This window comes from Thermobia domestica, chromosome 16 (genome assembly GCF_964235325.1).
Source record: "Thermobia domestica chromosome 16, izTheDome1.hap1.1, whole genome shotgun sequence".
NCBI classification, from domain to species: Eukaryota; Metazoa; Arthropoda; class Insecta; order Zygentoma; family Lepismatidae; genus Thermobia; species Thermobia domestica.
The window spans coordinates 14,519,892-14,533,737 of NC_137469.1; the positions used below are offsets into that span (position 1 = coordinate 14,519,892).

Consider the following 13,846-nt stretch of genomic DNA (forward strand, 5'->3'; position numbering starts at 1 on the left):
GTAATCCAGTTGTTATAGAGGAAGATAGTGTTACAAACTCTTTAAACATTTTATAACCTTACTTCGTTTTAACGATATGTGGACACTCTAAAACAACTCTCTTGGGTAACACCACATAATTTGAAACAACCGAGCAGGGTTGCGAACTCTGTCTTAGTTATAACGTGATACAAAACGAACTTATGCTTTCTGGTGCTACAGTGCGTGAAGGGTTATGTTTGGTCTCACGGATGATGTGTTGTCAGAACATTAGAATCAATTATTGTTAGATCTGATCTTATTATCTGAAGTTCACTATAATTCATTACCTTCTCAACTATTTCTTATGAGAATTAACTCTTAAGTATTTCATTTTGTTAAACTCTATCAGCTCTTTCAACTAATATATCCTTCATGTTTGGACAATGTTACAAATACAGAAAAATATATATTTATGAGTTACTGAAAATTTTAAACTATAACTCATTACCCATAGTGTAGTCTTTCTAGAGCCATATGAGACTGTAATTCATTAACCATTCTGTATATTGTAGTCTTCCTAGGGGCTTATGGGACTATAATTCTTGAACCATACTGTATACTGTAGTCTTCCTAGGGGCTTATGGGACTACAACTCATTAGCCACTCTGGTACTGTAGTCTTTCTACGGGCGTATTAGACTATAACTCATTAACCATACTGTACACTGCAGTCTTCCTAGGAGTGGCTTCCATTTCTGTTATTTATTGCTCATTCGACCAGAGTTCGCTGCTCCTTAATTCACATCGTTTTCCAATTGTCTCACAATGCTGAGAAGTCAAAGAATAATCTGAGCTACAGCCGAATGTTACTTTAGGTAGCTTTTCCAATTGTCTCACTATACTGAACAGTAAACGAAGGTTCTGTGTTTCTGGCAAATACTACTTCACGTAGGTGTCCAATTGTCTCAAACACTGAGTAGGCAATGAATATTCCGTGTTCTCTGTCGAGTACTATTTCACGTAGCTTTACAGCTGTTTCACGATGCTGAGTAGGCAACGAAGATTCCGTTCTGCAGCCGAATACTACTTCACGTAACTTCAAAATTGTCTCACAATTCCCAATCCTATAGTCAAGGAGGTTTCTTTGCTTCTGATAAACACTACTTCACGTAGGTTTCCAATTGTCTCAAGACGCGGAATAGATCATCAAAATGCTACGTTTTCTTTGTACTTCATGTAATTTCCCAATTATTTGACAATATTGTATAGGCAATGAATACACTGTGCTTCCACCGAATACTACTTGACGTATCTTCGCAATTGTCTCACTATGCTCGCTTAAGCAACGAATATTCGGTGCTTTAGCCGATTACTACTTCACGTAACTTCCCAATTGTCTCACGATGCTGAGATGATAGTGAAGATTTCGTGTTTACTCCGATTACCAGTGCCAATACTATCACTAACAATGATCATTATAATAATAAAGCGATGTCGGGGATTTAAAAATGTTTTCTTTAATTACTCTTAAAAAGTTTACCCTTAGAGTTACCCAACTATTTAAGTCAAATACAGAATTATCAAAGTTTGTTTTATTTCCTGAACGAAAGTACACATACAAAAAAATTAATGTAAAATTTAAAAAAAGAAACGAATTGGTAAAGAAAGAAAGATTCTTGTTGGCGAAAGAAATAAAAAAAATAATCACAAAGGGAGTAAAGAAAGAGGTGAAAAATCTCAAGTAGTCATTAATTTAAAGCTGGAAAGAAGTTGTTGAGTTTCTTTTATTTTTATTTTCCTCTTATGGAGAAGGAAGAAGAAAAAGGGGTGGAGAGGAATTAGGAAAAGACGTAGAGGAAACAGGATAAGAGAGAAGGATAGAGAATACAGGGGAAGACGTCTCTTGTAACCAACACTAATGAGCACCAATATAGCAAAGTCTCTTCTCCAAACGAAAGCTACCTCTAGTATACAAGTAGTCCCCCCTTACTCCTAGTATTTTTTTTTCCTTCGTGAAAAACCACCAACTTCAATTTGTTTAGGAAGTCGCTGTGGTAACAGTTTAACCCCTTTCTTCCTTTGCTTCGTCTACCAACACCCCCTCCTCCGAGCCACCCTAGCCTCCCACACACACACGAACCTTTAGCTTCGCTGGCTATCCAAAGAACGTACCAGCTACATTCCTTCAAACGAAGACGAGCTTTCGGGAAAACGCAGGAAATTTCAAGTGGACTCCTGAAGATAGATGTGAACACGCGGAAAAAGATTTAAAAGGATGAGGAAGTCAGAATCATGTGAAAAAGACAAGCTTAACTAAGGCTGAAAAGAAATCAGTTAAAGTATATAAAAGATTGAAATGAAACGAAATCATTAGTTTACCCTTCTGTAGTTAATTTTGTCATCATTCGACGCAATGTAAAACTATGTATTAAATATGTTATCATCAGATTATATGGTGATTTCACCTGTTTCTATGATACATATGAACACTTCTAAAAAAATATTTTGTTTAATTGCTGTCAATAAAAAATGTTCCATTCCATATTAAAATGTACATTTTCTGATGCATTTTCCCCCGAAGTATTGCTTGTTTTGAACAATGCCTGAATATTGAAGTTTGCCAATGATATGTGCATTTGAAAGTTTACTATTACATTCGTAGGTACTGTTGAACAAGCTGTAAAATTTCTAAAGAAGAACACAGAAATCTCCGTTGCTGTTCAAAAATCGCGTTTGTTTTATTATCCAGCATACTCCAAACTCTTCTTCTAATTTTATGTTCTTCTCCTTATTAGTGGTGCTACGATAGTAATTTATCCCTTGATATCGTCGAGAAAGTAACTTTAAGAATACAAGTCTAGATCTGTTGTACGTCCTTCCTACACTCCCTTACTGAAGTGCATGTAGCAATTTTGTAATAAGGTGTTGTTTTCTCCTATTTTAAATAGCCTTGGTATTCGATTGTCACTACCTAGTGTTACCAATGTACTATAGATAAAAGTACTTAGGAGCTAGTGATCTACTCACCACGTTTAACGCACACGTGGAGGTTCATTCTGCAGCCGTTCTACCTGTTTAGAGGACTGATTTCGTTAACATGGTTACCCAGCCCATAGTTCTACGATCTCTGCGATTAGCCTGATGCACAGAGTGCATATTGAAGATGTGTTTCTCAGCTTGGTTCGCATATAGCGATGTAAATTCTCTCAGGGAGTGGGATACGCCCACTTCGCGACCAGACCGAAGTACTGAGTGCCTACCTATAGGCTACTGGTTGAGGCGGCCTTGTTAGCGAGTCAAAGTCTCCCATGCTCTGCAAGCATGGTGCTGGAGCGTTGTAAGGCAAGCTCACCTCCTGCCCATGCTCACAATTACACAGATCCCTGGGATAAGCTTACACAGGCTACCATGTCTCACGGTTGACCACAGGCCACCAAAGTCCAACCCAATTTCGGGATCCTCAGGCATGCCCAAGGGGGCTTGTTCTTTCTGGGCTCTGCCTACCTATATCGTTCAATAGCAACCGCTTTCCGCGTAGAGGTATCACGCACACATCGAAATATCCCAATATCTCATCCCAGATCCAATAGTACGTGTTAAGTCATCATTTGAGTTTGATGCCTACCCATATCGCATAGAGTTTCCTCCCTTTTACTGGGATCAGAAGCCGTTACCCGATGCAAGGGATAGACACTTTTCCTCAGTCTCCGTTAAGTCCCCAGCTGGATTCTGACATCTCTTCAGGTAGATCGTCCAAGAAATACAAAAGTTCCTCTAATTACGGTAGAGGTACACCTAACCAAACCTAACCAGAGAAAACAATTGATGTAGATTGTCTATTTTTCAGGACATGGTCATTTGGGAGAAGAAATGCCCCCTCCCTGGTAGGGTCGTCTAAATAATACGTGTTTAGGTACCACGAACACGTTGAGACTTTTGGTGTATCTTCCGGGACCCAATGGTACGTATAAGTTACCATTTGAGAAAAGGACCGTGAACAAAGTGGGAAAGTAATTATAATTCATTGTCGGTGATAGGTGCTTCAAAACAAAACAATTGAAAATGAAGAACCAATGACAAGTTCTTGAGTATTTACAAAATGCTTGTTTTCGTTTCCTGAATAGCCTCTAAATGCCTTGGGCTTTGATATACTCTATTCGTAACACTTACCCCATTCTTCTCGCGACAGAGTATTGTTATGAGATTATATATTTTCTGACCATGTATATAAAATAAATAAGAAATTTATTGTAATACATATATATAAGTATTAAGAAATACAGTAAATGTTGCCTTACCTGTTTGAACTTCGATTACATGTCGATCCCTCTTATAAAACATCATACACACATATTCGATTTGGCTGTAAAGAAAAAGAATAAAAAAGAAAGTTAACACGTTACAGTATCAACATCCATTTATAATATCACACACACACACACAAATATATATATATATATATATATATATATATATATATATATATATATATATATATATATATATATATATATATATATATATATATATAATGATTAGTTCACGTTAGAGATTCAGGAATCGAGATTACCTAATATTTGATGTGAGTATTTTTTCTTGTTAGACATTGATAACATATTGAAGAGTTTTGCACCTACCAGGCTAGGAGGAAAGTGTTCATATCCAGTATAAATATTCTACCATTCCTGGCTGATTTCTTAGTTTAGACATGAGGGTTACTCTCTATAGTGCCATTTACTAATTATGGTATTCTTCTTTCCTCCCTCTCTTAAATTCAACTATTCCTTCCAACACATCTATGACTAAACCATTTCTTTTCAAATAATTTCCTTACCAAATTATTTGCATCCTTTTAACTATTCTTAGTATAGTTTTCTTCTCCCAAAACTTACTTTTAACTTTTACCGTGCCTTCCAACAAAGTTTATTGACAAATAATGTCCTCACCAATTTCTTTTCCTCTTTCTAACTATCTCCAATATTATCCCCTCTTTCGACAGTTAGTATTACCTTCTACCATGTTTTCTACCACACCCGCAATAACTCAATTTCTTCCCATATAATATTCTAACCAGTTTTATTTCCTCTTTTTAACGATCTCCAATGTGTCTTTCTTATCTTCAACTTTTAACCTCACCTTGTAGCATACCTTGTATCACATCCCCAATAATACAATTTCTTCTCGTATAACATGCTATTAAGTTTAATTTTCTTTTTTCAAGTATCTCCAATACTGTTTTTCAATTCTTATCCTTGCATTCCATTATAACTCTGATAACAATTTCTTCTCCAAAATGCCTAACCAATTTCTTTTCCCCTTTTTAACTATCTCTAGTATTGCTCTTTTCTTATATATTCTTACCTCCTACTATACCTTCTATTACATCCCTAATAACGCAATTTCTTTTCAAACCATGTCCTAACCAGTTTATTTTCCTCTTTGAACTATCTCTAGAATTGTTCTTCTCTTCAACACTTACTCTTACTTTTTATAACACCCCTAACAACACAATTTCTTCTCAAAAAATATCCTAACCAGTTTCTTTTCCTCTTTTCAACTATTTCCACTATTGTTCTGCTCTCTTCCGACACTTACTTATACCTTCTGTCATGTCTTCTATCATATATTTAATAACACAATTTCTCCTGCCAAATTCCTACCTAGGGCTCAACAATACAGAAAACTAAGGAATCGCTCATTTCGCGCGTGAATAAGTTTCACGTTCGATTAAATTTTAACATCTATCGTAAGAAAACATGTAGTTTTCTTTCTTGTAATTCTCATGCATTTATGCTCTGATATACCTTGTAGTTATCTTTCAGTTAAATAGTTTGACACAGGCAAGAAGAGAGAAAAATTAGTGAGAAGAGATAGTACGAGAGAGGATAGAATCCTATTTGTTAGAAGTACATAAGCAACCTCATAAATACTTTCTATACGTGCATGACGATGTTTGTCGTCTTTGGGTCACACAAGGTGTGTTCATATGACAGGTCTGTATGGATCAGTCTACCTCTCTAGGTACCTGGTCTATCTAGGGTATAAGGTCAAACCGTGTTATTGGCTTGTCTCTGGGTTTGCTGAGTTACAGGTCACGAATTGTGACCGTTCCATCACTGCAGAACAGAGCGTTAGTTGGAACGATTATGAAAAAAAAATATTTGGATAGGCCGAGAGCAAGATTAAATGTTAATACGAGGTCCTGCGTGAGGAAAATGGGTCATAACAATACTAACTAAATTACTTGATCATTCGTTTGATTCTGCGGTGATGAACCTTTGGTTTATTAAACCATACAAAGTTAACTTAGTTACTGAAAGGACAGCACTTAAGTTGATTCGAAGGGAAGCAATTTATATATTCCGAAGTAACTTATACATAGACTACGCGAAACATTTAGAAAGGAATGTTTTTCTTATCATGGTGATATTTCTAGAAACAACAGGATTTACAACCAATGAAAAAAGGAACGCAATAAAATTAATGTAAAACGTAACTTCGTGGTGTGACTTTAAATGTCTGGTCGGTAGTTTTTGTGGACATCGGATGAGGAAGAACAAGAGCTATACTGTGGAAGCATTCAGGAACTCAAAAATTAATAGCCTGTTTTCCTCAAAGTTCCAGGCAACAGCCATTCTTCAACATCAGCTTCCTTTCTGAATGTCATCCTCCAGCATTCTCTTCCAGCCACAAAATCCTCCATCCTCCAGCATTGGCATTGTTGCCAAGCAACTCGATCAGAAATTATCATCTAAAGCAGAAAATTCTCGATAGTAGAAGAATATTCAGCAACCTATCTCCTTCACAAAAGCTATGTGCACCCAGCTACGCTAATGAACAGAAATTAAAAAATTGATCACGATTTGTGTGTATGTTGACTAACTGTATCTATTTTTTTATTTTGTTACAAAACCGTTTTTAAAATCTTATATGAGCAATGTATAGAATATAACACCACAAAGTTCAATTTTGCAAAAACCGGTAGTGATCATCTAATTCAGCTCTTGGAGGTGAGGTATTATAGTAAGGAACAGCCATACTGTGAGAACTGATCTTCCATGATGAGGTATGTATCCGTCAAAATTCGTCGACTACCCAGTCCTGATACGGAGTCCTCAATAATAGGTTCTATCCTTTATAAGTTCGGTGTTGCATTAGGACATTAGGACATAAGCGCACAGAAACTAAACTCAAATTCAAGCCGCAAGTTCTATCTTGCTTATTACCAAATGCATAGGCCATAAGTCCACATATTGACTCTTTCTGAGTATGATCCTTTCTATAAATTCATTAACTTTGTACGTATTATTAAGTTGATATTAAGTATCAACGCATATCCTTGAATGTTACCGATTTCCATATTCAAGCAGATTAAGAACACTTTTTATTTGGTACTGTTAATATTAATCAAATTTCGTCTTGAATGATTCCTCTTCGTGATGGAATTTTTATTCGTGAAACATGGTATTACACACATATTGTAACTTCACATTTGTAATACATAGTTGTTGAGTAATCGTGATAAATAAATGGTATGTTCGGGTACCACGAAACTTCTGCACGACCTTTGAATGTGGTTTCTAAGTAAAATACAATGTACTTATTGAATTGTAGCAACAATTTTGCTGACTTGAGACATGACGTGAATGACTGATCTATGACTCATGATCCATATGCTACTTACCGTGACCCATACCTCATGGTGATTGAATATCCACCAGAAACCCATATTTGCCTATGAGTTTTCTAACCCTCAGTAACGCATGATATGCAACGATCAGCCTCTAAAAGAATGAGGGAAAATAACATTCAGCACTATCTATTACGAGGAATCCATGATTCGATTCCAGTTCACATGAATGTGTGTTGGGAAAATCATGTTCATGGATTTTTCTTGTAATTCTCTTACTTTCTCCTACATCCTTGTTCCACTAATTCACTTATAATGTTCACATTAATCATCCATCTCCTTTAACTTAAGAGGTCTCATCACGGCGAAATTAAAATACCGCTAATTTTACAGTAATTATGTAATATCTTCAAATAGATAAAAGATGATCGAAATGTAGAACAAGAGGCGCGCTAACAATATTATTTTGCATGAGGTACCGTTATCACGAGTCACCTAGTAGCTTCCCGTTTGCAGCCATTTAGAAACGTGAAAATTAATGCCGATTTTCTAAATGGGTGGAAATCGAAAGCAGATAAGTGAGTCGTGAAAACGGTATCTCATGTAAAATAATATTGTCTAGCGAGCTCTTGTTCCACATAATAACTGTAAAATTAGCAGTATTTTAATTTCAACGTGATTAGGCCTCTTAGAGGGTATTATAATCACGGAACTTTGAACTTTAATTTTTTGATTAATCCGTCGTTTGAAATGGTCATCATGTTTGACATATGAGTCGATCTCTTTATTTCTCTTTCGACTATGCTCTATAGCTATACATGATCAAATTTACTTGGCATATTGTAATACCCAAGTATAAGACAAAGCAAATCTTTGCTTTATCCCTTCTTTGTTCTAGTTTCATGAAATTTAGTTGTTAGAAGTTAGGACACCTAGGTAGGTATTGTATTATTTCGTGGCTATGTAATATTTTTGTCCTGTGTATGTAACTTATATTTCCCGGACAAGAGATAACATAATCGTCTATTTTGGCAACCCTGACTTTTACTTAAGCTCAGAACAATACGGAGAGAAATGAGAGAGAAAGAAAGAAAGCGTTGCAAAACTAGCGTTGGATGGAAGAAAAACATGACAGTCTTCCACTACACTCTTCCCTTCCAAAAATTACTCCCACCACCACCAACAACAAGTTTCTTCTGCTCATCCTTCTCCATTCTTGTAGCCATGGATTAACTTTGTAATGAGTTGACCGACAACGCGCCACGAAACTTTCACAACTGAAGCCAGGTAAAGGATGATGCAACCGTAAAAAAAAGGATAAGGAAAGGGGTAAGGAGAAAGGATAACAGAAGAGTTGCTTAGAGATGCCCATACCTATAAGAAATTGTGAGTAAGAACAGCTTCCCATAAAAAAGGAAACAGTCCGACAAGATAATGAGGAGCCGAGCTACACCCAACACGCTAGACAAGACAAGAGGACAGATTAACTTGCGAACTCCAAAAAAGCAACAATGATAAATCAGGAATATTTATGTGCATAGTTTTAACAATTAAAGCTTTTGCTTTTGTGTGGGACAACTTTGTCTTTACCAGATATTATTCCCATGTCCCGTACATCTATCATTTTACCAGGAAATACAAAACCATTCTAGTTACTTGCTTTTAAAAAAATCAGCTAAATGGTTTTAACCAATCTAATTCCAAATGACCTTCATTACTCAATATGGCTTTTATGTATGGTACGTCAATCATTTTACCAAGCAATACAAATATACCCGAGTAACTTACTTTTGTTAAACTCAGCAAAATGATTATAACCATGTTAACGATTCTAGTATTTAACCTCGTTACTAAGCAAAATGATTATAACCATGTTAACGATTCTAGTATTTAACCTCGTTACTACTAGATAGTGCCCCTATGTACAATGCATCATTGAATTTATCGGGTAGTACGCAACTATCAGAGGTGCAAGCAGTTCCAAGTTCGATTCCCGGTAGAGACACTTGGTCGAAAAAGTGTAAAAGCACTTTTAGGCTAGCAATCCTGAGTGAGGTTTTCCTCATTCGCACCACACAAATGCCGGTGTGGTACCTATCACATAGGTACCAGACCGCTTCCTACCTTTCCTTTCGTAGGGTAATGTGATCGCCGAGGGACGTCATCCCTCATACGTGACGGACTAAAATGGCCTTAGCTCCCGAAAGTCCAGAAATCTAATTCCTATTCCTAATCTGCAACTATCAGAGTAACTTAATTTAAAAAAAACTGCTAAATGATTCTAACCATCCTAATATCCAAACATTTACACATAGAGAATATACCAAAACAAAATTATCCAGGTCACGTACTTTAATGAAATTCACCTAACTGATTTCAAGAATCGCAATCATCTACCCTTTATTTTACCCAGGGATCATAATACAAAAGAACGAAATTTATACCCAATGCCAATCTGAGTAAAGTACATTGATTAAGCTCAACAAAGTAACTCTAACCAACTCTACCATCCAACAGTATATTTTAAACATATACGATAACATACTTAAGTAAAAATTAAAATACAAAGTCTTTTTGATTAACATACATTCATTATATTCAGCTAACTGGCTTTAACTATCAAACTCTAACGTATTCTTTGCAAAGACACCATAATACACCAAGATTAAAATTATAATACAAAGCAAGTAAAGTATAATACTTTGTGAGTAAAGTACGCTGTCAAACTCAGTTCAGTGATTATAACTATTGCAATCGTCCACACTATACTTTACACAGAGATACTGAGATAAAAATAATAAGCAGTAGTTAACCCAAACTGAGAAGCTCCTGGCGTGTAAAGCTATGGAATACAGTCGCTGTTGCCGAGCCGAGCCTGTCTCTCACAGTACTGGCATATTACATAAATATAGTAATCTTTATTCTTTAGTGGATGTGCTACTTCCCCATAAAATTTTGTTTAGATCCTGCGAGCAGTTATCGAGATATAAAGTATCACATACAAGCCGAACCGAGCCCAGCTACCAAATATAGCGATCTTTTTCATTTATACCAGTGGTGGACAAACCTTTTAAGGAGAGAGCCAAAGAAAAAGTAGGCGGGCCAATATAGTGTATTATAAAGAACAATGGTTAATATTATAACATTCTTGTAATACTATGTCATAGTAATGATTATTGTGAAAAGAAATTTAATGACTAAAATTTTGAATGCATTTCTGAGTTTCTCGTAATCTAGATCAAGCTGAGATGCACTGATGTTCTAAAATCAAATTCAGTTTGCCAGGTTAGAAATTTGCCATTAAGCCTTTAAGAGGCCGTGTCTGGCCCGTGAGCCTTAGTTTATTCGTTACGATGGCCTACTTCACCCTCAAATTTCGTTCAAATCTGGCAAGATGAACCGAACTTATCCTTGGTCGAGCTCGTTGGCAAAATAGGTAAAGTTCTTTATTCCTTAGACAATGGGCGTTTTGCCCATAAAATTTGGTTTAGGAACGGACAGGCCTTTCCGTGAAATAAAGCACCACATTGAAGGTTAGCCGAGTCAGCCAGTTTCTGGCCAACATAAGCCACCAAATGTTGCGATCTGTATTCTTTAGATCAGTGGTTCCTAATTGATTCAGAATTCCAAACCCTCTATTTATTTTTAAGACAAAGTACGGACTGCACACATTTAACTTTTGGCATCTGCGCAGTAGTAGTAGTAGGGAAGAAGGTAGCAATATTAACAATTAAGTGACAAAACCTTTACCTCGTATTTGTGTTAAACTGCCACGAGACACGAAATCTGGTCTCACATACATATCTTGTGTAGGCCACGAGACCTGTTTTCAGGTTTCACTACAACAACTGCTTCAGGCCTTAAGGTCTTTCTCAATACCTCACCTCGTACTTGATAATATGGATTGAAATATTAGTTTGGCCTCAGAAAGTTGCCCGTGGATTTTTTATAGTATGTGTTTACAATATCGAAGTAAACAAAAATCACAGAAATAATGGTAATTTTAAAATTTCGCGGCGTGGTCCCAAGCTAAGGAAACCACTTTACCCCCGTGGCAGTCAACCTGTTAAAGCATACAACATACTATAATAGGGGCCAATGGCATTATTAGTAACTTTTATAAGTAATGGGATGTAAATAATGCCAGGGATTCTCTAAATTTGTTCCGTGGATTCCTAGAAGTCCGCGGACCACTAATTAAAAAAACTGCTTTAGACAATGAGCTAATTCTCCACCAAACTTCGTTCAGATCCGCCAGATAGCTCCCAAGAAATATAACACTACATTCAAGACAAGACAAGCCTCTCCATGGGCGAGCTAAGCCATAAAACATAGTTATCTTTATTCTTTAGACAATAGGTTACTTGCTCATCAAAGGTTTACTTGCTTATATGACATTCTTTTTGTAGTCTTTGCGTTTTTCGCGCTAATCGTTCACTATACAGGTCTGAATCTACCGTTCTTCCGTCATCAGCAGCTCGTGATGCACGATACTTCACAAATCCCACCAAACACACAACAGAGCCTTCCTGCATGTCAGTGTGCGTTTTCGCAATAGACTTTGGAATTTATCCACTCTTCGACCACGATCTTTTCCGCATATCGTTGTCTTATGTTTTCCACTTTTCATCACTCGTAACCAACCGCTTGACATTGGTTCTAGTTTGTTACCTTTCAGTAGACATTCACAGAAAGTAAATGTTTTGAGTCATTTGATACAGCACACGAAACGTCGCCATTTTTAGGCATTTTTTTTTCAAATAATTTAACACTGTTTAGTGATGAATGTTTAGGCTATTGGCAATATCATGACTAATGCCAATCATGCTTGGTATTTGCCAGAATACCATCCATTTTTCGGTGTGATTGGTCGCCTAGTGAGAGGAGCATTTTGAACATCGAAATTTCCAGAAAGTAGGGAACTGAATCACCCTTTGGCTGTTGCTTTTGGCAACGTATCTCTTCCGTAAAGAGTACACATTTCTTCAAAGGTCTGTATGGCATTTGCGCCTTTGTAAAAAAAATTGTAAAATATAATTCAATTTTGCGTAAAATTTGCTCATCTTCACGGCGCTATACCTGATGTCTGGTTGTAAGGTTCAAAACTGTATACGCAAGTACTAGATACAAGTGTCTCCTATTAAATTACGGTAAGACTTATCCATATACCCTGATCTATGGCATAACTAACGCCATCTCGTAGACTAAAGGGTCAATACATATAGATTACCTGCTACACTAATAAAACAGAAAGACTAACTCCTGTAGCTAAATCAGGTCAAGTGTCGTCATGAAAAGTCTTTCGTACAGGCTTGTTCAAGAAAACTTGGTTAACACCCCACATTGAAAACACTCAATTTTATCCGTAGATTCGTGATCATTACGTTTAATTCCCAAATAATACGGCTAATGAAGATCTTTTTCCTAGCCACAGTACCTATGTACAGTTACGATTATAAGATCTATTAAATATGCAGGTGGACAGATCTTTATCAATAGGAGTATACATTCAAAAGTAAGACCAAGTGTAACTAATGGTTCAGATGCGTCGTGTCGGATTTTAGAATAGAAAATTATATTTACTATGCAGAATGAGGACCATATCAATACAGTTACGTAAAGTTACTTCTGCATACGCCTTAATTATTAATTTTATAGTATTTTAGTTTAGTAGAATAGAATACTACAAAATACGGAAGAGATCCACTTAGCTAAGGACAAAAGTCAATGAAGAGCTTTCGTGGATGCGGCATTACACTTTCGAGTTTCAAGAACTACAGAATTAGTTAATTAAGTGAATAAATTATTCACTGATCGTTAATTGAAATTTTACTTACTCCAAAATTTCTTACAAGATGATATGGCATTAGCATCTCATCGCGGAAGTCTGAATTTGATTCCCAAATATAACTCGTGCAGTACATATTTCACAATAAACTGCATAACCACGTCGCATATAGCTTCGTTGCGAAAGGCACGTCAAATTCCAAAATCAATCAAATATTGAACAAGTTTATTTCCTCAAAACAGGGTGGGTATACATTAATTGTGTACGTCAAATTTCACACAAAAATACCACTCGTATGTCATAAATTGGTATGTAATGAATACCAATGTGAAATAAACTTGTAAGTGGTGTAATAGATATTTAGAGGTCCATTTCACTACACAATAATAGTCTATACTGACCAATCTCTAATATTATGATAAAATATGTTGTTTTACGATAGTTTGATCCATGAAAGGAAGGAAAAAT

At 36.2% G+C, this 13,846-nt stretch overlaps 1 protein-coding gene across 1 annotated transcript in view; it reads right to left on the minus strand.

The window, feature by feature from the left end:
• Positions 1–13,846, minus strand: part of LOC145672920 (uncharacterized) — a 636,249-nt gene that overhangs the window by 39,068 nt on the left and 583,335 nt on the right. Inside the window, exon 8 of the mRNA XM_081742132.1 lies at positions 4,259–4,323. Within this exon, the coding sequence (XP_081598258.1) occupies positions 4,259–4,323 (65 nt within the window). The remainder of the gene's footprint in view (positions 1–4,258; positions 4,324–13,846) is intronic.